This window comes from Notolepis coatsorum (genome assembly GCF_963971535.1).
Source record: "Notolepis coatsorum genome assembly, chromosome: 20".
Classification (NCBI taxonomy): domain Eukaryota; kingdom Metazoa; phylum Chordata; class Actinopteri; order Aulopiformes; family Paralepididae; genus Notolepis; species Notolepis coatsorum.
This window is the reverse complement of record NC_140184.1, coordinates 44596093-44622492: the sequence shown is the minus strand read 5'-3', so window position 1 is coordinate 44622492 and position 26400 is coordinate 44596093. Positions and strand designations below refer to the sequence as shown.

The following is a 26400-nucleotide window of genomic DNA, read 5'->3' as shown; positions in this document are numbered from 1 at the left end:
ATGTGCTTTAAATGCAGGCGATTGGATTTCTTGAACCCATGACATCACCAGACACTGAGTTTAATCCCTGGTGATGCTCTGCCAGGCCTCTACTGCAACAGTCTTCAGTTCTCTTCTTGGCATTTTCCATTCAGAAAATTAAATGCATGCTCAATTGGATTCAGATCAGGTGATTGATTTGGCCATTGCATAACGTTCCACTTCTTTGCTTTAAAAACGTGGAATGTTGACATGGAACTCCAGCAATCAGAACATCTGAAATCTGACTTCAAAACCCTCAGGAATATATTTATGGACCGACTATTTTAGTTGCTTGAGATTATTATTAAACCTTTATTTAACCATTAGAGTCCCATTGACATTACAATATCTTTTTGGAGGGAGTGCTGACCAGGATAGCAGCGAGTGTTGCAAACAGAAAATAATCACAAAACACAGCAAAACATGCAGTAGCAACTGACAGAATCATATGCCAGGCTGCAGGGGCAGATAACACAATGGCCAAATTCAGTGCGAACCATAATGTAAGAGGGTATCATTCGAGCGCTGTAGTTTTATACTGCAGTTGTATGAGATATACTCCATCCTTGGGAAGCAGACCAGGATGGACTTACAATGTGCCAATGAGCAAGGCCAGTATGCATATAGGGTACAAGTGGTGAGAGCTTTGCAGGCTGTGTCAAACCTCATGAGCATATACCATTCTAAGAATCTCATCCTGCTGAAAATTGCCAAAACAGTGGCCAATCATCATTTCAGGCGAATATCTTTAGCCTCAGTTTAGTTTTTGTAGCAAATACTAGAGATTAGCAAGAGCAGTACCACAGCAGTAAATTACAGTATTATCTACATAAAAATGCAACTGCGTTAGGAACATTTTGGCCCAGGTTGTTTACAAGATGGTAAACAAAAGTAGATAATTAGTCATAGAAAAAAATGTGCAAGAAACAATGGAGATGGGTGCTCATCTTTTATTGATGGAGATCCAGTCGTGTGACAGTTCAGTACACCAGTCAAACATTGCATTACCCTTACATATGGTTAAGACCTTTACACCCTAGTGTCACAATCAAAAGCAAGTAAGACAGTAAAGAGACACGCAAGCACAGCTAGGTGACTGACAGGAGAAGGAGAGAGCGCAGATGAGTGGAAGAATGAGAGGAGGAAGTAGAGGGGGGGGGGCTCTACCATCATCCACTGGGGTCGAGAAGGATAGGGCTTCCTTTTTATCACTCGCCCCTCCCAGGCCCACCCCCAAGAAAGACCCTAAAAAAGTGCTTCTTGTTCAGATCAACTTTAGTGAACCATAGATGCTTTATAAACAGTGGTTCTTTAGTGCCAACTTGGATATGATCCAAATGCAAAGAAATGTGAGGGCTTTCTAACACTTCTCCCACAACTCATACAAAGTAACTGTCAAAAAAAAAAGACATCCAAAACTAATATTTCTCTATAGTTAAGACCAAATAGAAGTAGCATTGGATGCCCCATCTAGAGTAAAAAGTAATGTCACCATCCACAAAAGTATAATACAGAATGTAACATTGTCTACAGCAGATTGCGAGTGAAACACTTATAGGTATACTTAAATACAGTGAAAGCTGGTATACAGAACACAATTGACATAAGACAGCACTACAAGAGGGCTCCGTTTCTGGAGAGAGTTGTCAACTGGGGCAGGAGCTTAAGAAGAACTTTTGCTTCAGGGCACCACAGTTTTGTTCGTTTTCTAGGCAGAGGAGTATGTTCAGTAAACATCTTGTACAGTTAGAGTACTGTAGGTGTGCCCCCCCCCCCCCCACACACTTACCTAAAACAAGAGCTGGAATGCATATGCACACAAGCCAGATCGCAGCACTTTTTAGTTAAAGACTGGGTTATTTGAGTAATATATTTTTTGTTATTTACGAGTAATAGTAGTCATCTTTTTAGTAAATAAATAGACATTTTGGTTGGAGTGTACAGAACTGAAGCCGTGGAGACTGGGCGTGTGGTTGACAGGAATAGTGACGTGAAGCAGAATTGTACTGGACTAAAACTCACTGCCACCAACAACCTTGGGCCAAGGAGGTGCTTGTACTGCCTTACTGCTTAGAGGGGAGAGTCTGTAAACCCAGGTGGTGGAATGAGAGGGCGGTGAGTGAGGAGAGAAGAGGACGGTTGTGAAGGCTAGAAGAGAGGGAGTTAAAGAGCAGGGGGTCAAGCGAGTTCAGGGCACTAGGACCACGCGCATGGTGTTGGTGTAGCCGGAGCCTGGGCGCCAGCCCGTCAACACGATGACAACATCTCCCTCCTTGAAGAAGCCACGAGCCTTGCCTGGAAATACAAAGCATGGAACATGCATCAACAGGGACGGTCACACAGCAATGCAAGAGAGGTGCGACACCTACGGTAATACATGCTGCATGATAGGGCTACACCTATACCAGTTCCCTAGGACAGCTACAAGTGTGAGGTAAACTGGCTGATATGAGTACTAGGGCAGCTAGGTGTGAGGTGGACTGGCTGGTATGAGTACTAGGGCAGCTAGGTGTGAGGTGGACTGGTTGGTATGAGTACTAGGGCAGCTAGGTGTGAGGTGGACTGGCTGGTATGAGTACTAGGGCAGCTAGGTGTGAGGTGGACTGGCTGGTATGAGTACTAGGGCAGCTAGGTGTGAGGTGGACTGGTTGGTATGAGTACTAGGGCAGCTAGGTGTGAGGTGGACTGGTTGGTATGAGTACTAGGGCAGCTAGGTGTGAGGTGGACTGGCTGGTATGAGTACTAGGAGAAATAAAAACGAGGGGTAGACTGGTATTAGTACTAGAAGATACAAATTAAGAGGTAGACTGGCACGTATGAGTACTACTCAATTTACAGTCATTCATGCTTTACTGGGCAGATATATTCTTTATTTTATAACAACAATGCCAGGGATGTATGGCTCAGTGGCTCACCCATCTCCATGGCGAAGTTGACGCGCAGGTCGACATCTTCTGCCCACACGTCGTGAGCATTCTTGTTGTAGAAGACTGGGAATATCCCGCGGTACAGGTGGGCCTGGCGGGCTGTCTGGATGTTACGGGTCACTGCAATGATGGGTGCACGGGGCCTGTACCTGGAGATCAGGTGGGCGGACCTACACACACACACACACTACAGTTAAGTATCAAAGAGGAGGTAGATTGCCTTTATAAAAATATAAAGAAAATACTGGAGACAATAGGTTTAAAGGGGAAGTGTTAACCTCTTAAGCCCATAGCGCCATTTTCAGAAAATCCGCTTAAAATACACAAGTAAATGGAAGATTGCCCCACTTCTACAAGGACAATTGGCATGTTCTTGGTATCTAGGGACATCTATGGATTTCAGGGAATGTATTCCCAGTGTCAGAAATATTGTGTCCGTTACTAGGCTTGAGTAAATTGTGATGAACCAAAGGATAATAAAAATATATATATTTTTTTCATATTTGATGGTGAATAACACCATGCTAAAAATGACCAGACATGAAAGATTGCCACTGAGCTCATTCAGCACCTTCTTGAGATCACATGTACAAATGAATAAAGGTAAGCTGATTAAACAGGAGACTTTGTAGATATACAGCACTGAATTTTGCCATGACATTTGAATGAATATAGAATATCTATATTGGCCATAATGACCTTATTATGGCCAAGTCATACATCTATGGATCGGGCCAAATGTCCTCTTTCCAATGGCAGAGTTATTTCTGGATTACGGTTACAGGGCAGCAAAGACCATAGCTGTCAACCCTACCGTTTTTCCCAGGATTCTCCTGTTTTTTCAACCTTCTTCACGCCCTGTTCACGGAATTGGCACGTATTTTGTACTTATTAATTTTTTTTTAAATGGCTGCAATTCCCCTCTGTGACGACAGGTGGCAGCAGTGTAAAGTATGCCGAGCTGATTTCAATGTCTCACACTGTGGAAAACACGACGTCAGCGAATATTATGTGTTTAGAATATGTTGCGACGGTCGGATTGTTATTAAAAACGGAGGAATACTAGCTATGATGCTAAGATAAGTCATATTTACGCTGTTTAAAACGGGATGGCGGACGAAAATCTTTGGTTTTGGCTTAATGTTATTCAATTTACGCGCGGGAAGTGGTTTATGTAAGGATTAATGACATGAACTAAGGTTGGGTGAGAGGTGTGAATGTAACTGTGAAAGCAGATTTAAAAAAAATCTAGCTGGTTTGGCATATAATGAGGAAGGTTGCCGATAAGAATGAACGTTTTTTACTTCCCGTTTTGGATGACTGGGGAGTTTGGTTGAATATCGACGTCTCTCATTGGTCTGTGTGGTATGACTGAACAATGTGACCTCCCATTGGCTTAGATGAATGAATGACGTCAGCAGAATAGCGACGTGCTGCACTGGTTTGCGTGAAAGCAAGTCAGATAAAGTTTGGATGAATGTTTTGTGACTGTTGATATGAATGAAGAAATATGTTTATCTCTCGTGGTATGTGAAGAATGATTGTTTACAGTTAAGATGTGATGTGAGAGTGTCTGGCTGTGGAAGAGTGCAATAGATGTATAAATGAGGGAATTCCATTTACCACAAGGTGGGAGCAAATCAATTACAATGGCTTGTTTTTAGCAGAGAAGGACTTCCCCCATTTTCAATTTATCATAACATTTACAGTAAAATCAAATACATTTACAGATTACAACCTTTATTTAATGGTTAATATTTTGATAAAGGTAATTTACTGTATTTTTATAGCATTTACACTTAAAAAGTAGGAACACAAAAGTAATCTGTAAAATAATAGTGCATTTCCTGTGAAAAAACATTTACAGTTTACCCTTAAACGAATGGCTGGGTACATACAGGTTTTGACCAGCAGATGGCAAGCGACGAGGCAGCTCCATTGGGAGGGGGCGGGCCGAGTGGGAGGGGGCGGGGCCAAGGGGGAGGGGGCGGGGCTAAAATTTACACGTTTTGTCTCCTGCCTATGTTGACAGCTATGGCAAAGACACTGAATGAAATCTACTGCAAGTACAGTTATTTTTATAATGTAAATAGCTCCGCCATTCATCAGATTGAGACACGTTTTTTCCCCCTAGATGTTCAAAGAAAGGTAAAGAAAAGAAACAATCTACATTGTATTATGTCAATAACGTTCAGGTTTGTTCGACCCGTGAGATATAATCACGGAAATTAAGACTCTAAAATAATATTTTCAGCAGCTTTCACAGAGGCTGGTGTGAGCTGGGTAGTGTAGTTTTATGCAATTTTGATGACCATTGAAAGCCCTAGGTCTCCCGTTTTAAGACTACAGCGGTTTCATGACACGTTATTTCCTCGCCGTCTAATTAATCTAGTTTCCGCCGGGATGTGCAGAGATATTTCTAAAGCCATATTTCACCAACACTTAAAATCATTGATAAACAAAATGGTGCTGAAAATACACTTCGGCTGCAGTTTTGATTATGACGTGATATGCATTTCGGGCACAAGGAGTTAACAGCTTATCCTGAATAAGACCTTAATACTGTCAGTCTATACACTATTGTAGATTAAATCGAAACTCCACCCTATGAAGAGAATCTATGATCTTTTTCGAATGATCTTGGACAGTCAATATTTACATAAACAACAGTCTCCCCAACCTGGGAATCAGTGCATCAAAACTTGAAACGTCATCAAGGGACACTTTTCAGAGGTAGTCCATTGACAATGAATTAGTGTGTATTTTTTTTAACAAGTTATTACAATCAAGTTTTATTTAAATGTAGGGCTTACAGCAAAACATTTCCCCATATCAAAAAATATTAAAATCACCATGGGTACCGTCATAGTGTCCTAGGAGTTGGATTTGTCTCTCGACGAGTCTAGTCCCTCTTGTGTTCAGTTTAAGGAGACTTGTTCATATTCACAATAGAACATTATGTACCATTTTCAAATAGACTTTCCTGTACCAACATACTCCTTCCGTTCCCCTCTCCACAAACACACACCTCACTGCATTTCACAAGCACACACACAAGATCAAGGAGGAGTGACATCCAAGATCATGCAGGTAATCCTCTTCTCAGTGAGTTTGGGTGTAGGGGTCATTTTGGTTATAGACCAGGCTGCGTCCTCTCCACCCTTCCCCCAACTTACCTGCCAGTCTCTGTGAGAACGATGATGGCACTAGCACAGCATTTAAAGGAAGACTCCACAGCTCCTACAGCCACGCCCTCCGAGGGATCTTTGGTCATGTGCGAGTGGCGTCTCAGCTCCTCAAACAGCTGTCTGTGGTACATGGCCGCCTCAGCCTCCCGGGCAATCTGAGTGTGTGTGCCGAGGTGAGTGGGGGGGCAGGGGAGGTTACACAGTCACACACCACCACTACACACAAAATCACTCACACCTGAGAGGGGCAGGCAGACCATTGGCTTCTGGTTTAAACATCAAGTCAGAGCCACATTACTTTAATATCAGACGCCAATACATTTTAGCCATTGTGGAGAGCCATTGTGGAGTACAAAATCTGAATGACTGGCAAAATCTTTGGATTCACCTGCCACTGTGGCAGCCAAGTATAGTATACATTTAGTTTCCAACCCCAATTACTACTTTTTCAAGGAGATAGTGGTCTCTCCCAACCAGTAGCCTGGGTAAAGAGTCTGCCATTCCCTCCCAGTCAGTCCCTATCTGTTCCTACTCTGTTCCTGCACAGAGCCCTTCGGCATCTGCATCTCTGCATCCTGGACCTGCTGGGGGTGGGTGGGCGTGCCTACCTTCCAGACCCAGTGAGCACAATGAATGCAGCGGCCAAGATCTTAAAGGAGGCCTCCACAGCGCCAATGGCAATAGCCTCGGCCGGGTCGGTGGAGGGGGGCGTGCTGCGGCGCAGGTCCTCAAACACCTGGTGGTGGAACATGGCGGCCTCTGCCTCACGAGCGATCTGGTGCAAGCAACAGGCAAGATGCAGCAGACAGGCAAACCAGGCAACACGAGAGAACGGGAAGGAAACAGATAGATGGAGGAATGAAGGGAAAGGAAGAGAGCGACAGATCAGAGTGCAGTTAGTGGGACATAGAAATACATTGGGCTTCATTCATGAAATGTTCTTAATTTTATGCATACATTTTTTCTTACTAGTTTTTTTCTAACCCTCAATTCAGTTGTACTGACAGGAAGCAAAGTCTGATGGGTATATTTTAACACCTTGCACTTTACAAATGTGTGCGATAGAACATTACATGAATGAGGCACATTGTGTTAACTTAACACATCAAAAAAAGGCATGATATGATCCAACTGTTATAAATGTCAAACCCATATTAGAAAAGCCATGCTGAACTGGCTTTATGTGCAGTCATATTGCTGCAATGACTTTCTAATGGGGATGCTCGATATTGGCTTTTTTACCGATACCGATATTGTCCAACTCTTAATTTCCGATACCGATATATGCAGGGTTTCTCCCCCCCAAAAAACGGAATAATTTCAGGTAATTAACATTACATATCTCTTGTTGTGGAATTAACACAACATTATGCATACTTTTGACAATAAATTAAATCAGAATTTGTTCTTACTTGCCTGGGTATTTAAACAGATACTGATATTTTCCGATATCACATTTGAATGCCAATATCGGTAGGCAGATAATATCGGACATCACTACTTTCTAAGAAACATAACCTCAACTAAATCAATGTTCTATGTTTATTCAAACTAGAGCCGAGAAAAAAATTAAGTGGGTTAGGCTTATTCCATTTGCCGAGAAGCCAATTGGGAATTATAACATGCCATGAAATGCACACAAGGCGAGAGCAGAAGCAGGTTCAGTCAGGCAACACTGCAAAACAGCATTTAAGCAATAGCTCAAGGCAGGCCATGGGGGGGGTGACAGTGGTTCAGGAGGTAGTGGTCGTCTGGTAATCAGAAGGTTCCCAGTCTGATTCAGGCTCCTCCCGGCAGTGTGGTGAAGTGTCCTTGAGAAAGACACTTAACCCCAAAGATCTCATAGCAGCCTATATAAATAGGAGATGAACAGGAGTAAGCAAGTACCGTACTTTTCGCACTATAAGCCGCACCTGACTATAAGCCGCAGCAGCTAAATTGAATGATTTGTACATATATAAGCCGCACTGGACTATAAGCCGCAGGTGTTTTAATGTTTAATTACCATATGTAAGGGTTCGTGCACAGAGGGGATTGTCGGGAAAGAGATGGCTGTTTGAGGAAGCTCCCATTTATTAACATTTCAACAAACAAGTTGCATATTTGCATAACAAGTGTTACCCATTTAGTGCAATAGTATACTAAAAAAAGCAATATTTAGATTTAAAAAAAATTCGGGTTTGGTCCACATATAAGCCGCACCGTTATATAAGCCGCAGGGTCGAAAAATGGGGGGAAAAGCCGCGGCTTATAGTCCGAAAAGTACAGTAATTAATTTTTAGCTCTGCTAGCGAGAGAACGGCGACAGCCAGGATGCTATCCTTATGACAATAGCAGCTGCTAACTTCGAATAAGAAAGCTCTTAATAAATATAGTCTGAGCTGTTCAGAGTGCTCCCTTCCTCTAAGGAAATAAGAAAATGTGAAATAATCAAAAAGGGAAAGCAGTATAATGGGAAGAGAAGAGTTTGTGAGAACATTAATTAATGAGCTTTCAGTCTGAACCACAGGTCATGGCTGAGGAGAAGCTCTAAAGGAAGGTGTTTGAGAATGCAGAGTCACTCCTGCATCCAGGGAGGAGGTGCAGAGATAGGAGCCTTTGGGACAGTAGAGGTTAACCAGAAAAGGCTTGAGCAGCCAATATAATATAGGACAGGTTTTAGCTGCATTTTTCATCCATGCAATTCCTTATACTGAGCTAAGCCGTTGTTGATATCAATATTTGACCCAAAAGTTGTCAAATATAGTTTGCTTGTTTTTCTGGCCCTAACAAACACCAAACAGTGAATGATAAAAGAAACTGAAAATGAGCGGATGGGTAAATAAACTAATATTAGAACAGGGCTTCGCATTGACCCAACCCTTCTGCTGATGATGCCTGGGTTTGGCCAAGTGAGGTTCATCTCACCATGTGCTGTGTGCGTACGGCCTCCAGCGGGTAGTCTCCCTTGGCAGTCTCTCCGCTCAGCATGATGCAGTCGGCGCCGTCCAGCACAGCGTTGGCCACGTCACTGCCCTCGGCACGGGTCGGCCTGGGCTTCTTGATCATGCTCTCAAGCATCTGAGGAAGATGTTATTTGTATTTATTTGTACACTTGTTAAAATTGTCATCTACTCCCTATAACACCAGAGCTGTGCACCATGTCTTGCTAGATGTTCCATGTTAATACTTTAACACAGTTGGAACGAGATGCAAAAGATGGATAAGAACAAATTGATGCCCCTAGCTACTTTTACACACACCTGTAGTTTGTTTGACATGTGTTTTAATATTTTGCCTTACCTCTGATCTGCATCATCCGTCTCTTTTCCATAAAATATTTTTTGTCCCCTTTCCCAGTTACCCATTGAGAGGACATGGTCCTCTCACCAGTTAGTCATTGTAAATAAGCCTAATTTGCCAAGCGGTCAGATTGATATCGTGCCATAAATCCATCTCTACAGAATGTATGAATTAATGTTGTGGTTATTTCTCAAATGTCAAAGTGTATATTGTCAGCACTACGTTTGTTTACTAATGATTTTAAGTGTTAGTGAAATATGAGTTTATAGAAATGTACTCAAGCCTAGTAACAAAGACACAATATTTGTACTCAAGCCTAGTAACAAGACACAATATTTCCGACACTGGGAATACATTCCTTGAGAACCATAGATGTGCCTAGATACCAAGAACATGCAAATAAGACCTTGTAGAAGTGGAGCAATCTTCCATTTACTTCAATTTTTTTTTATTTTCAGAAAACATGGCAGCCTGGTCGAGGTGAGGATTTAGAAAAGGTCAGCAGAGATGCTTAATGTTAAGTCGCATGGGTTAAGTAGGGCGATAGGGACGACATGGATGTTTTTTTTTTTTTTTATAAATCCACCTGCTCACTTATGTCAAATCGTTAAATAATCCAGTTCAGGTTTTAAAGTGAGATATCGGAACCCAATATTCCCTCAAATATTTCAGATCAGATTTCATGATCAATTTGAATTATGTGCTTATGTACCACAATCTAATTTCATTGTCATATCCCATTGAATAACAGTAAATAGCGATTTACCAAGTGTTAACATCCTCATCCCTCTGCCTTGTAAAACAACAAAAAGATAATTATGACTGGATACAAATATATATATAAATTGTATGTTCTTTTGTCATTAGTGAGCTGACCTGTGTGGCGCAGGTGATTGGCTTGCCGGCTCTGTTGCAGCGACCAATCATCATCTTCTGAGCCAGGAACACCTTCTCTGTGGGGATCTCAATGCCAAGGTCACCACGGGCAACCATGATGCCGTCGCTAGCCTCCATAATCTCATCAAACCTGCAGAACAGAGGAGGTTGGAGAGTTAAGTCTAATTCAGATTCTAAACCACCCTATACATGTTAGAAAATAGTTGCTGAAAATGTCTGACAAGACTATGTAGAACTGAATTGTGGAGTTAGACTGACAGTTTTTCACCATTTTGGTGTTCAGGATTTTTTGCCGGGCCTGGAATCATGGCTCGATGACACACTGGAGCCAAACTTGGCTTTATCAATCAGGCCCCACTTGGGTAGTTGGAAATATTTCCATGCCCCACCTAGATGTAGGCTAGAATACATTTTTGGCTACAAACATGCCATTTCCTCTACTACCAACAAGACAAGATTAACCTAAGACACGATTAGTTTTATTTGAAAATTAAAAACAAGCTTGGCAAATTATCCGGTGCCACTGAAATAATTAGGCCCAATAGAAAATGTAGTTGTAGGCCTACAGTAGGCTACTTCCCCGAGTAGATTTATTTTCATTCAAATAATTAGCCTGCAGTACTTCCGAGTAGGCTATTAGATTTATTTACATTCAAATAATAATTGCGGTACTTCCCCAAGTAGTAGATTTTCAATAAAAATAAGTTAACTACTGCAGGTTGCAAATAAATCACTTTTCATATTCCCATTCTAGCCTACATTCAGTGACTTGTGTGTGCTTGCTTTCCCTTGCAAATTATCTCAGAGCGGGGTAGTTGTTTTGAGATTGCCACTCAAAAGTTGTAGCTGGAGTACTTGTGGGCTCCACCGCTCATCTTTGAGCAGTTACCAGAAACTTCACCAATTTTCTTAGATTCCTCTCACAAATTTCTCTCATGCAGGCTAGCATAACATTCCACCTCACTCTCTTCGATTCCCATTCACTAATTTCGATGGACAATAGCTAGCTAGCCTGAACACAAACTTACAATGCTTTTACAATGGAGTGGACAATAACACCTTTTGTGGCAAATATTTAGGCTTTTGAATGTGCTCTGTATAAGGAATAACACATGACAGTCAATTCATTTTTGTTGACATTGGCATTTATCAGTGTTGGTAGGTCAATGGAGTCAAGCTCTGTACAAGTCGACTGAAATGCGTGTGTGCACCGTGAAGTACATTTCAATGAGCATCAGCCTGCTTGTACAGACTTAACTCTCAGCTTAACTCCATGGCTCCAGAGTGCGCCTATTTTAGAGTCTGTGCGACCCGAAATTATTGAGCCCATCTCTCTCTCCCCCTCTCTACGTTCATCGATTTTAAGTAGCCAAACGGTACACTATAAAATCGAACTTGATAAAACATTTAAGTTCATTAGCTGAAATATTCTAAAATCATTAAGTCGGCTATAAGCCATTCTCCCTTTCGGTGTGTGACCAGAAGGTCAGAGGAGTTTGATAGTAAATAAGGATGGCCAGATAATATATCTTGATATTTAAAACAATGTAAAAAATATATATATAATAAATACATGATCATGCAACATAAAATAAAAGGTTATAGGAACGGCTTGCAAGAGGTAGGGAGGGGTTTTAGGTTGTGATAACAATGTTGAAATTGAGAAGTTTACTTAGTTTAGTTTTAAAGTACAGAAAAAAGGCACCATTGGGTACCAGTGTCAATTCCCAGGTAAAAATATAATTTCCCAGGCTCTGTGTCCCGAGCAGACACACCGCATAGCCAGATAAGGCCACGCTGTGATACTGAGACTAATTAAGTGTAGATTTAAAAGATCCACAAAAAAAGCGTACTTGGCAGAAAATCCCTTTCCCTTTTTTTTGCTGGCCCAACACTCCATCCGATAGATTACAGTACCGGTAATTGCTGCTCCATTGGTCTCTCTCTACACCGTTGACTGGGCTCACAACACCCAACAGATAATAAATCCCACCAATGACTGTACTTCCTAAGGCTGAGAATTTGGCATGCCACCCAAAATTCACCAACTTCTATAGAAGTACGGTTGAGAGTGTCCTTACCAGCTCAATCACGGTCTGGTATGGAAACTGCACTGCTAAGGAGAAGAAGGCACTCCAGCAAGTGATTAAAACTGCTCAGTACATCTCTGGAGCAGCCTTCCCCTCACTACAGGACATTTACTCTACCAGGGCCACCAGCAGAGCACATAACATAATTAAGGACAGTACACACCCCCAGCACAGACTCTTCAACCTCCTGCCATCAGGCAGGCGATACAGGAGTCTGAAAGCCAGAACTATGAGACTGACAAACAGTTTCTACCCACAGGCCATCAGGCCCGTGAATGCCAGCTCCTCCACCTAGCCCCCCCCCCCCCTTCTTGGCAGACACTCTGACCTGATTGCTGTTGTGAACACTAGGGATGGGAATTGATAAGATTTTATCGATACGATTCCATTATAGATTCCTGATATTTATCATTTAAATACATTGGAAATGCAACAGAACTAAGATGGTTAGAATAACAACATGCAACTTGACATTTCTGATTGTCATTTATAATTTATTGTTGAGCCCCCATGTCAAAAAAAAATTAAACTAACTACCGGTATACACTTAAATAAAATAATGTATTTGAGAACTAATTTAATCTATTGAACTGTAGTTGCATTCAACAGGTCGTTATTGCAATAGAGAATTTGTTAGCAATAACCTACCTGTATAAATAAAGGCCAGCTCAGTGTTCTCTCTCTCAGTCTCTCTGCAATGAGCATGGCTATTTAGCTAGCTAGCGGCTAATGTTACTTTACCATGTAAATTAATGACTAGGATGCAAAGCACTTTTCAGTTTTCACTGCACACACAAAACGGTCGCAATATCGAGCCCTTTAGGTTTTCCTAGTCAAGGAATCAAATAGTCTGCTATGGCTGCATGCGCTAACGTTAGTTTTTCAATGAGCAACTGTCGGAAAACATGGCATCGATAGTCACGGAGGCATGCGATTCCAGGAATCTGACAATTAGGAACCGGTTAGGAACAATTAGTGACCCACTGTCACCTCCATTTATATGTAAATACTGATCGGAACGTGCAATGTTACTCACTGTGCCTTGTATATATTATATTTATACCTTATTTTCTAGCACTCGCTTGTATTTAAATATGTTTAAGTTAAGTATTGTGTGATTTTGTGTGAAGGGCGGACTAGCAAAGTAAGATTTTCATTGTATGGCAAACTGTTTAACTATGCACATGACAATAAACAATCTTGAATCTTGAACATCTGCAAATAACTTCCGAGGGCTTCATGTCTTGTGTAAGTTGATAGCGTTTACAAATCAAGTTAAGGCTCAAAGCAACGTGCTCTTCACACCTCTTAGTGGTAATCTCTCTGCAGTCAATGAGTGCCTAAAATACACACACCTGCGTACACCCTCGTGGTTCTCCAACTTGCTGATGATCTTGATGTTCTTGCCCTTCTGCCCCAGCACGGCTCTGACGGCATTGACATCATCTGCCTTACGGATGAAGGAGGCAAACACCATGTCCACTCCCTCATCCAAGCCGAAAGTCAGGTCCTGGACGTCCTTGTCGGAGACGGCGGGCAAGTCCACAGCGGCACCAGGGAGATTCACACCCTTCTTGCTGCCCAAGGTACCGCCGTTCTCAATCTCGCACATCAGGAAGTCGGTGCCTGGTGACAAGAACGTATTTAAAATAAAAAAAAATAATACCTGTAACTTATTTCAATGCATTAACATTGAAATTACCAGCCATGCGGTGCGCCACCCCCATTAAATGCCACCACCCACTTCAATGATAGCCATAGGGCTATGTGTCTAATCTGCCAGTCGTTTATCAATGACTTGTTTGCAGTCAACATTGTCGAAACGATTTTTTTTTTTTTTTATCGCTTCATTTCAGTTTTATAGCATTTTGAAAAGCCCTCGTTTAAGGAAAATATACAGATTCCGTGATAAAGGGCATTTACTGGAATATTCTGGCATACACAAAAACGGTCATTTTTCGGCCTATTTATGAATAGTTTTCAAATAAACGCTAGATTATCGATAGTATACGTGTACTTATGCACGCTATAGAAGCGGGCTGAAATATCGATTCTCTCATTTCCTGATCTCGCACACAGGGCAAACTCTGATATCTGTGAAAATAGCTGATTATCCCAAGACTGGTAAAATAAATTCCTTACCTCAGATCAGATGTTATCCAAAAAGATTATTCCAATTCCTGATCGCCATTCCAAATATCGATCGTGTTTATCGATTCAGTGTTGGGTATTGTAAATACATAATCAACGCGTTTCTCCCCTCCCCCCCCCCCACCAGTCTAAAGTAATGGGGTGCAGTTACACAGGGAGAGACGATAGGGGGCGGTATCCTCCCAATTGAGCTCAGAGAGAGAGTCTGCAACACTAACCTGAGGCTTGATTGATGAAATATGAATCCAAATCGCCAATAAAAAAAGATACGACAAACAAACGCTATATAGCGTTGGCGGCACTCCACGGTCGGCATGAACTAACGACAAAACGCGTGGCTGGCACTCAGTGTTAAGTTGAGATGCTCTTGAGGAGAGTCTCAGTGAATGACACATGATGGTAAATGGTGCATTTATATAGCGTTTTATTACATGTTTGTATATTGGTTGGGACACTGCTGCTGACGTCTTATCAAACACAGGTAAAACTAAAAATACTATAGAGAATAGTCAGTGCTGTAAAGTTTAAACCTTTTTAAATCTTAGACAAACTAAACGCTTTGCTTTTATGAAATATTGTAAGCAGTCACTTGAGGCTTTATAAAAGCAGCAAGCTGTATTCAACACAGAGTTAATGAGGAATCTTCACGTGCTTGTTGTAGTTAACAAAGCGAGGCGGAGTTAATGAGGTGTATGACGTGATTGACGTCCATTGCATTGGAGGCGCAAGATTGAAAATTAAATTTGTTTTTATTAGAATTTTATTTTCCCGTTCGAATCCCGTGCCCATCGAACAAAGCGTCAACTTCTAAGTATTTAAGACAGCCCTAGTAGATGCAGTACTGAATTTTGTCCTACGGACACATCCATTTTGAAATACGAATATAGAATATCAGGCCTATAAATGACCGTATTATGGCCAAGTCATACATCAATGGCAGAGTTAAATCTGGATTTAGTACCACCAGGCGCCCGTTACAGGGCAGCAAAGACCGTGAATGAAATCTACTGTAAGTACAGTTACTTTTCTATGTACATAGCTCTGCTTGCAACAGATTGCAACAGTTTTTTTGTAGACACACAAAAAAGTTAAAGAAACAATATACATTGTATTTTATGGCAATAGCGTTCAGGTTTGTTCGACCCGTGAGATATATCACGAAAATATCAAGAAATGTTCGCAAAGAATATTTCCAGCAGCTTTGACAGAGGCTGGTGTGAGCTGGGTAGTGTAGTCTTATGACATGCGCCATTTCCTCACGTCTAAATCATCCAGTTTCCATTTGAATGCACAAATGGATATTTATAAACTCATATTTCACCAATACCACTTAAAATCATTGGTAAACAAACTGCTAAAAATATACACTTTGATTGCCGTTTTGATAGGGTTAGGGTCTTTACTATTGGCTACATTTGAAAAAGAAATGTAACATTAATTAATACGGACTGTATTGATCTATTCCTGCAATATTAATCTTGGTGCGGTACCGATCAGGCTTTTAAAAAATGTATGAAATAAAACATTTGTAATATCTAAATAATTTGAAATGTGGACTATTTGTATTTTATGAAACTAGACAATTGCACAGGGAAATTGAGTGTTGGCGAATAATTTTTTTGTTTTACTTTGTTAATTAATACCCTAGTTACAGTACAGCAACCAAATTAAACTGTATCAAATCAACTGACAATGTGAATAGTATGAAGAATTAAAGATATTTAAAAAAAAAATTAAAATCTCGTGCGAAATAAGCTGTGACCTGTTTTGACCTGCACCTCAAAGAATCGGAATCGAGAATAGTTTAGAACAGGAATCGATATGGAGGATCGGAATCGTTCAAGCCCAACCCTACTCATGAGTCTATGACAAACGGTTCAAAAGATACAAAAATGGGGGCAAGGCCCGTCCCCAAATGGTTTTTTTTTTGTGTGCACGTCAGCGTGCACTGCCAGTCTGAATTGATTCAAATCTTAACCGACACACATCCATCCTTAGTGCATTTCAATGAGGTGGCACTTCACACACTTAAAGGGGCTATGTACTGCTATTCCTAGCACTATTTGGGCAACTTTACACAATTCCTGTTAGTCTATTGAAGACATCTGTAAGGTTTTTTTCAAAAAAATGCATCGTTTTATATTTCTAATCAAGTACTCAAAACCATCATTTTCCAGCTTCAAGATTTCAGGCTGTTATGGCCTGGCTCCGCCCATAAGCACTTTGAGTGACAGTCAGCCCACACAGTCTGCTACTGGTAGACTGAGAGATAGAGAGAGAGATAGGGGGGGGTGGGAGAGAGAGAGAGAGGGGGGGTGGGAGAGAGAGAGAGAGAGAGGGGGGGGTGGGAGAGAGAGAGCTTCTTCCAGAGCGAAACCAGACACCTCTGCACACACTCGGAGAGTCGGAGGGAGAGAGAGCGGGGGGGGGTGGGAGAGAGAGAGAGAGAGGGGGGGTGGGAGAGAGAGAGAGCTTCTTCCAGAGCGAAACCCGACACCTCTGCAGTGCACACACTCAGTGTGCCGCGCAGCAGGTCCCCCGGGCCCCCCCCCCCCGCCCCCAAGTGCCGCCTCTCTCTCCATCTCTCCCTCCAGAGCGCACGCAGAGGCGTCGGGCCCCACTCCGCCTCGCAGCATGAGGAAGTGGCTTCCACTCGCTGTCTAGTCTAGGTAGAATGGGGCAGTCATTAGCTCCAACCACAGAGCCAATCGCATCACTGTGTGCGCTACCCAGCGGCCGTATGATACGAACTCCTATTACTATAATACAATGCTAGAGACTGAAAAATGACATTTATAGTACATGTCACCTTTAAGAGTATGGTTGGGCATCATTTGGATTTGAACGATTCCGGTTCCGATTCCAATTCTCCATATCGATTCCTGTTCTAAACGATTCTCGCTTCAGATTCTTTGAGGTGCAGGTCAAAACAGGTCACAGCTTATTTAGCAGGAGAATTTTTTTTATTTCATACTATTCACATTTTCAGTTGACTTTATACAATTTAATTTAGTTGCTGTACTGTAACTAGGGTATTAATTAACCCTTTATCGCCATGCTTAAATTCATAATTTACCATCCTCCGCCAGCCCTATTTAATATGGAGAAGTTCCCCTTCTTTGCAGGGCTATAACTTTTTAAATTGTATTGCTAAATTGACATTACTATGGCCCATTCAACGTCCTATATCTATTGTTCAGGGTGTAGCAACGTTATACTTTTTCATACTAAAATACGGTCTAAAGTATAAGTATGTTTTTATCGTTTTCTGCAGCTTTCTCCAGAACGTGATTTATAGCACCAAATGCATTATATTGATGATCAAATAGTTGGATAGCAATCTGCGCGAGATAAAAAATGTCAAATGGACGTGCTTCTAGAAGTTACTACTTATGATCTGATGTTGACCGGATGGGGGGGGGGGGGGGGGGGGGGGGGTCGTTTATAATTCTGTGGTTAACGTTATATGATTCATCTAGTGTGGGTGATATGATCATTAGAGCAGTTAGTATCGAACACGTTAGAAAATAACGTTGAATCTTACCGTAGCTTCCTCATAGCGTTGGGCGATGAGCGTGGAACAGAAATGTTCCTATTATGGGATGTAAAAATATGCGATCCATTTCCAGGTTGTATAATAGTATATACGTCCAAATCATGTTGTTTATCGAGTTATTTGCAACCGATCGATGTCCAGTGTATCAAGATGGAGTCCCGCTAACGATAGCCCGGACGAAATATGGGCGAGCACAACTTCCAGCACATCACTTCCTGTTTGGGCGATCCGCCGATCGGGCACCAGATGGCGCTCTTGAACCGTTGGAGAGTTGAGAGGGGATCAACAGGAGATCTCAGGTCTCCGGGGGAGAAATATGATTTCGATCACAGATTTTTGAAATATTGATATCAAAGACGTGGTACGGCGTCTTTGGCAGAATGAGCATGGCAGGGAAAGACATCCTACGCCGTTTTTGGCGATTAAAGGGTTAACAAAGTAAAAAAAAATGTAATTAAAATGTGCAAATATGTTACTTCCGGTTCCAGAACCGGAAGTTAGGAACCGGTTCCTATTAGAACCGGTTTTCGGTGCCCAACCCTACTTAAGAGTACAATAAAAACAAAACCATAGGAGATACAGATTAGATATTTCAATACGAGTACCAGAGGGAGCTGATGAGATTTATGTGAATATGTAATTCAGTCTAAATGTTTGCCTATGTGGCGATCGGAAAACATGTGTAAAAACAGTGTTGGCGTGTTCCTTTTAACATTTCCAACCCTGAAACAGTATGGGCAGTGAAGAAGTGGTAATCATTCCAGACGCCTCTCCATACCACTCACCAATCTCCTTGACCTGGAGGGACATGAGTCCATCGTCGATGTAGATCTTGCTGCCGAGCTCCACCACCTTGGTGATGTTCTTGTAATCCAGCCAGAGGATCTCGTCATCACAGTTCTCCTGGTAGGAATCGTCCAGGGTCAGCTTGATCATGTTCCCCTTCTTCAGCTCCACTTCAGCTTCGCCACTCTGTCACACCAATAAAAAAATATGATAATTGCTGTTGTGCCGTTTGGTTAAAGGAAAACGCCAACATTTTGGGAAATTAGCTTATTTGCCATCTTCCCTGGAGTTAGACAAGAAGATACATACTTCTGTGCGTGCAGTAGGCTTAGGGAACGCAAGCACTGTTAGCGTAGCTTCATCACTGGAAGTGGGGCAGTCCTTTACCCTGAAGTTTCCTACAGTCCCAAAATACACTCCAAAACGTTCCTGTAAACATGTTGTGACCTGTGTATTTACCACGTGGAGAAATAAAAAATAATTCAAAGCAAATATACTTGAACTATTTTTAGCCGAACCACTCCTCTGGGCTCAGTCAGTGATTTCACGCAACGCAGTGATACTTTCTAACATGACGCCAACTTGTTTACATTCTCATTTCATTCAAAGGATCCGAACAGATTGAAGTTTATGGATACCATGCCTTCAAATCCTTTTACCTTGACTATTAAAAGCCTCTACAATTTAGAAAACAGTATTCCCATGGCTGGTGTTGATATGCTGCTAGCTAACGAAAACCAACAACCACAGAACCGGACACTAAAGCAGATAACGAGGCATCATTTTTACTTCCGGTCGGGGGGTTTCAAAATACAAGAGCGACTAAAGCACCGCAAATACGTTTATTTTGTACATTATCTAACGTTAACACGAACCTAAACTAACTTTAGGTTAGTTGTAACGTTAGTTTAGGTTAGTGTTAACGTTAGATAATGTACAAAATAAACGTATTTGCGGTGCTTTAGACGTCGCTCTTTTATTTTGAAACCCCCCGACCGGAAGGAAAAATTATTCCTCGTTATCTGCTTTAGTGTCCGGTTCTGTGGTTGTTGGTTTTCGTTAGCTAGCAGCATATCAACACCAGCCATGGGAATACTGTTTTCTAAATTGTGGAGGCTTTTAATAGTCAAGGTAAGAGGATTTGAAGGCATGATATCCATAAACTTCAATCGGTTCGGATCCTTTGAATGAAATGAGAATGTAAACAAGTTGGCGTCACGTTAGAAAGTATCACTGCGTTGCGTGAAATCACTGACCGAGCCGAGAGAGGAGTGGTTCGGCAAAAAATAGTTCAAGTATATTTGCTTAGAAAACATAAGTCGAATTCAATTATTTTTTATTTCTCCATGTGGTAAATACACAGGTCACAACATGTTTACAGGAACGTTTGAGTTGTATTTAGAGTGTATTTCGTAACTGTAGGGAACTTCAGGGTAAATGACTGCACCACTTCCAGTGATGAAGCTAAGCTACGCTAACGGTGCGGGCGTTACCTAAGCCTACTGCACGCACCGAGAAGAAAAGGGTATGTATCTTCTTGTCTAACTCCAGGGAAGATGGCAAATAAGCTAATTTCCCAAAATGTTGGCGTTTTCCTTTAACTCTCTGCCACAGTAACCGCAAATCTTGTGGTCAGTAGGCCGGCTTTTCGTGACCGTTTTCGCGATAATTCATGATCTTTGCGGAGCTATTTGTATATTCTATATTATAGCTATGGGGAAAATGGTATGGCTAATTTGACAAACACTATTTATAGTCAAATATGTAAAAAGGCATTAGTTTCTACACACTGTAGTTTACACGATGAACATCGCCCATTTCCGTAAGAATCCAGTCTTTTTCCATAGATCGCCCGAATCAAAAAGGTATGACATGTACATATTTACCTTCACCAAAACACAATGCAGATTTATTTTGCAATTACAAAAACTCCCAATCAGTGGTCACCAGTGATGTAATCTGGGACATTGAATGCTTGTGTTGTCAATTACCTAGTCTTATTAGGGACGGCTACCTTATCTTTTCATCAACACAAGGATTCATTGTCCCCGATGTCACTGGTGGAGACCATATTCAAACTAATTTCCTCTATGTGCAAAAAAAAATATATGTGCATTGTTTTTTGGTGAAGCGCCCCTTTAAAAGTAGTCTAGGAGCCAGGTGTTACTGGAATGCATGGTCTAGTTCTCTAGTAAATCCCTACACAAACTTGACCACTGGATGGGGGAAAGCACTACATGTTGGACAATTCTTCACTGGCTCACCTGGAAGTAGTAATTCAATAGGGATTGTGAAGGCATAATGCAGTACATGTGAAGGCATAATGCAGTACATGTGAAGGCATAGTGTAGCAATTCTATAATACATGTGAAGGAATGAGTAGTTTTTATGTCGTCATTTCCCAAAAGTTAAGCGAGACAGAAGTAATTAAGTAATAATCATGCAGTGATTTAAATGATTATGTAGTAATCAGTAGGCATATGTCACAAAACTCTCAACTCATACTACATCAATCACTACTAGTTTGCTACACATAGCAATCAAGGAGTGGAACCAGTTGAGTTTGTGTAGATATTGTATAGTAGTGATTAAATCTGGAACTGGATCAAAGCAGTTATCTGGTGATAGCCATGTTGAAGTTAACATGAACTTTGCACTAATCACAATTTCCCTTAGCATACTTGATAAAGAGTTTCCAAAACAGTGAGTGTTTTGTAAACACTGGTAAGGTCAACCAGAGCGTTTCATGCATGGTGAGAGAGCCCAAGGGAGGACCAGTGATGTTGGGACTTACCCCCTTGATGAGTCCAGTCCTGATCTCTGGGCCCTTGGTGTCCAGGGCGATGCCCACAGGCCGGTAGTGGATACTGCCACACTCGAAGCTCTCACATGCCTCACGTATATTCTTGATGGTCTGTTTATGGTACTGTTAAAAACAAAACTAGGGATCATGACAGGGGCATTGGAAATGGGCATAGGGCTGGGTACTGCCACCGTTCCCCCCCCCCATCCCCCCCCAATCAATTTGATTCCATTTGACAAAATCCCTATTCAATTCGATTTCCTATTTGATTCAATAGAGATTAGGTTATATTTCAGTTACAATACCAATTTAGCTTGAATATGAAATATTCTTTAAAATAATCTATCTGGGGGCGGCTAGGTGGTGTAGTGGGCAAGGCACTCGCCACCAATGTGGAGACGCTGGGTTCGCGTGTTCGAATCCAGCTCTCCATTGTTTTCAGTTTGGCTGGTCGTCCGTAGTAATACAATTGGCAGTATTAGAGGGTGGGAAACTGATGGGTGGGGATCGGGCGTTGTGGACAGCGACTCCTACAGGTCGGTTGGTGCACCTGCGCAGTAGAATCAGGAAGTGTCGGGGGCAGTGTGAGCCTCCCACACGTTACTCCTCGCCACTGAGAGATCGAGCTGCGCAGGTGAAAAGATGCGACTGCTGTTACCTCAAGTACCGGAGGGGACTTGTGCTATGTATGACTTAGTCCACATTGCAGCCGGCTTGTGGGAGGCAAGAAACGGCGTTCGTGACAGGGGAGGGTTGAATTGGATGATACGAAATTGGGATGGGAGAAAATATAGAAAATGGGAGAAAAAGTGGATAAAAAAAAATCTATCTTGAATTTTATGAACCAATATCGGATTATTCAAATTAAGACATTCTGAATAATAAGTATATATTAAACCCAGCCCTATTAAGTACTACTGAGGACAACGTGGAATCCACAGCTCTGACAGTTGTTCTGCCCCTGGCAAAACATTTTTATTGCTTCTATAAACTCTGAAAGGGTAAAGGGTGGGTTACACAATAAGATTTACCACACAAGCTGGACATTAACAATTGACCCATAAATGCAGGGCTAATATATTGCAGTAGCGTTCACAGTGGAGGCTAAAACGAAACAGTGGAGAGGCTAAAAGGAATAACAGTGGAGAGGCTAAAATGCAAATGTCTGTAAAGCCCCTTTCAGACATGCACTGGACTCCTGGTCTTAACCTCATAATCGGAAGGGCTGTATGTCCGAATGTAAATATTTTAAACTCGAAATAGTTTTAGGTTGCCCTCATTTGCAAGATGTCAAGTTACATGCCAGTTTAAATAAATATTTAAAATGATCTTCCATACACGAGTGGAGGAGGTAGGCTTTCTGAGTCATGCCCCTCGCCTAAACCAAGCACAGTATTTCCATTATGTCCGAACACATCTGCCATGGAGAATTGCATGATGGGTGCTACATATCAGAAAAGGCAACTCCAGGCAACGCATTGTCCCGAGTGCATATCTAAAAAGGGCTCAACATGGCAGTTAACTTGCCTCCTTGTCATCCGACTCATCCTTCACTACAACATCCTTCAGTCGGGAGCTTTTCTTTCAAATTCCCCAGACAGCAATATCTTAATGTAAGCATTATCCTTGATATTATCTGCTGAAATAACTGGGAAAGTAGAAGAAAGGCTTTGGTGACATCTCTCTTGCTGAGTCCAAGGGCATAATTTTGTTTTCAATTGTGGAGGAGACACATTTGGGGGCGTAGTCAGTGGCGGAGGGTGGCTGTTGCGTATAGTTGTAAGGTCGCAGGGGTGGGGGGGGAGGGGGGCGAAGGCCCGTTCGTAGATAAAAAAAAATCAGTTGTGAAAGTCAATTTTGGTGAGTGGTTTCTATATACAATTCACTTATGACAAGTCATAACGCCGCGCGAGTCTCGGAACGTGAGAGAGATTGCGCCATTTATTATCTACAATGTATAAAACAGCCTAGAGGCTTTTAAATACGAGGTCATAGACAGATATTTCACAGACATCAAGCAATGCTGTTTCATTTCATGGCAATCACACAGACCATCGTTCACAGTTTCACAGCAAACTTTGAGGGGAGGGGTGCTATGTATTTGAGCACACCTGACGACATGGCTGTTTATGCAAAGACAGCTGTGGTCGGTACTTAGCGCGTGCACACAAATGCGACTCGTCCCTCGTCGGGTGCTCACCTGGCTGCGTCAACACTTCAGGCAACCAACTTGCGTTCAGCGTTTCTGATTGGCCACGACGCCCATGTGACCGCAGCAGAGCGAGAGAGCGGCAGAGCGGAAATAGGCTGCATTCTATTGCCATGCTCTGCGACAAACTCCGAAAGAATGCCTAAACTTAACCGGCGAAAGAAATATTGCCATGCTCCAAGACAAACTCTAACCTTAACCAACTCCGAAAGAATGCCTAAACTTAACCCTAACCAACTCCGAAATAATGCCTAAACTACCGGCGAAAGAAAGAAGTTTATATAGAGAGGCGATAAATTAATTAAACGTTAATAAAAGAAAAAAAAAAAAAAAAAAAAAAAAAAAAAAGAGAATTGAAGTGATTCGAACTAGTCACCAACTGGACCGCAGGCTCCACAGCAAGCTGGCGAACGAGTTGAGCTAACAGTCGATGTTAAAACAGGGGGGGGATTGCGTGCGGCAACCTGCGCGCCGCTGCCGCTCTGCTCTGGCGTGCTAGGCGCAAGTTGGTTGCCTGAAGTAATGAAGCCACCTGGCTACTTGTCTTTGCATGACCAGGGCTGTACAGTGCGATGATCTCGTCGCAAATTGCCCCTTAATTTGGCCGTTGCGAGTTGGAAATATTATTTGGGAGCAACGTTGCGAGTTGTGATTTCAACCCTTCATTCGCATTTCACTCCTAAATTAATCCATACAAATTAGATACATTTTTTTTAAAACATTAGCCTACAACCAGGGCTGTACAGTGCGACACAATGTCGTGGTGCTATGAAAGAATCTGTCGGCAATGAATGAACTTACTGCGATCACCGATAGCCTGAGTGAAAAAAAAGATTTGCGTGTGGAGTGAATCTGGGTCACGCTAGTACCTGGTACTTGTAGTCTATCGTGCGATTAAAGACCATGTCCCTATCTGCGTAGTCTATACATCCAACACTGTTGTGAAGGGCCAGATTAAACCGAATATATATATTTATTTATATATATATATTTAATTGTATTTGTATATTCTCTAATATTCCTTGATATCCCTTGTATATTCCTTGTACAATATGCATTGAATATCCATTCTAGCCTACTGAACATCCCATAATAGTCTCCATTCTACTATTGGTTGAGACCTTGGTGCCAGGCTGCCATACCCCTCAGACCCAGTTCAAACGTACCGCTCAACATGTACGAACAAGTCCTAGTTCCGCGTAGGAATCTGGCTACCGCACCACTAATGGGACTATTTGTTCATAGTGCGTATATATACTGCGCTACTAAAGTAGGACTTCCTTTTTCAGTCCAGTTTCTTACCCTCCAATAGAGTCACAGACGTAAAGCCTCCCCGCGACGCCACGTGTGGGAGTAAGGCCAAGTTCGGCTTACCATCGGTATTGAGACATCGTGTATATTAATATTTGAAAAGTCATATTTGGCACTATATCGTCGAGTTGGACGTAGTCTATTAAGCTAATAATAGTCTGTTAATATATAGTGCTTCGTGCGGTGAGAATACTACCGTAGTCAGTACCCCACCGTTTCGGGCAGAGAACTGGCTGCTTATCCAGGGTGGTTGACCCCACGTGAAGCTGCACCCGAGGAGCCCCAGAGCCGACGAGCGAGTGGACCTGTATACCGGATTATTCTACCGACGACAGCCCGCCTTCCCAGGCACGGATTATGCTTTGTATACGTTGATTATTCCATGGATAAAGACCCCCGACACTGCCGTGTGTTGGAACCCCCCCCCCCTGGAGAGGACGCAAGGTGAGGAGACGCTCTGCAAGACGAGGTCGCTTCACGTCTCTCCCCCGTGGACCGGAGAGAGCCGGCTCACAGAGAGTCCATCTGCTTTCATCTGTGGTCCAAGGATCGCCGGCGCATTGAACGGCACTACAGTGGATTCACCTGGGATACCCTTGGCCGGATGAGGCAGCCGGATTCTACCCCCCCCCCCCCTTCCTACTCCTGTCGGCTTACAAGCGACCGGATTAACCCCCCCCCTAGTGTATCCAGCCTATAATCATTAAAGTATCATTGCTGTTATTCCTTAACTATTCCAGGTCGTATATGTACCACCTGCGCCTTCAGAGATTGGACATTCTCTATTGATATACCGACGAATACTCTTGCCATAAAAGTGCATACCAATTCCCATTCATAAATGTGATTGATTTGATTAAGTGCTTGCTCTACACACCATCGCTGTGTAGAAATAAAGACCTATTTCTAATTCGTACATTTGTGTTGGATCCGTTTCATCTACGTGACAGTGTTCATCATAATATATTTATGCCGAGTACTGGGTGGCCGAATATTAAGTACAAAGGTAGTGGTAGTAAGTATCATATCTAGTAATACAGTCAGGGAATTGTACCCCTCAGTTACAAACACCAAATCCCATAATTCCTAGCAAAACGAAACTGAATGTGGGCTCTCTTCCTTTAAATATGGGCTATTGCATCGCCAAAGAAGCACCTCATTTCAATACATTTAAGACGC

General features: G+C 42.2%; 1 protein-coding gene across 2 annotated transcripts in view; it reads right to left on the bottom strand.

Annotated features, from left to right (window-relative positions):
* Nucleotides 1-956: 956 nt before the first annotated feature.
* pkma (pyruvate kinase M1/2a) overlaps nucleotides 957-26400 on the bottom strand; it is a 41387-nt gene continuing 15943 nt past the window's right edge. Inside the window, exons 4-11 of one of the 2 annotated variants that reach the window (XM_084337371.1) lie at nucleotides 21693-21824; nucleotides 18898-19084; nucleotides 13761-14031; nucleotides 10295-10445; nucleotides 9044-9196; nucleotides 6745-6911; nucleotides 2937-3118; nucleotides 957-2316 (exon numbers count right to left, since the gene is read on the bottom strand). In XM_084337371.1, the coding sequence (XP_084193497.1) occupies nucleotides 2210-2316; nucleotides 2937-3118; nucleotides 6745-6911; nucleotides 9044-9196; nucleotides 10295-10445; nucleotides 13761-14031; nucleotides 18898-19084; nucleotides 21693-21824 (1350 nt within the window). In that variant the 3' untranslated portion in view covers nucleotides 957-2209. Of the gene's footprint in view, nucleotides 2317-2936; nucleotides 3119-6124; nucleotides 6292-6744; nucleotides 6912-9043; nucleotides 9197-10294; nucleotides 10446-13760; nucleotides 14032-18897; nucleotides 19085-21692; nucleotides 21825-26400 lie in introns of both variants that reach the window. The other variant, XM_084337372.1, reaches the window with a different exon arrangement.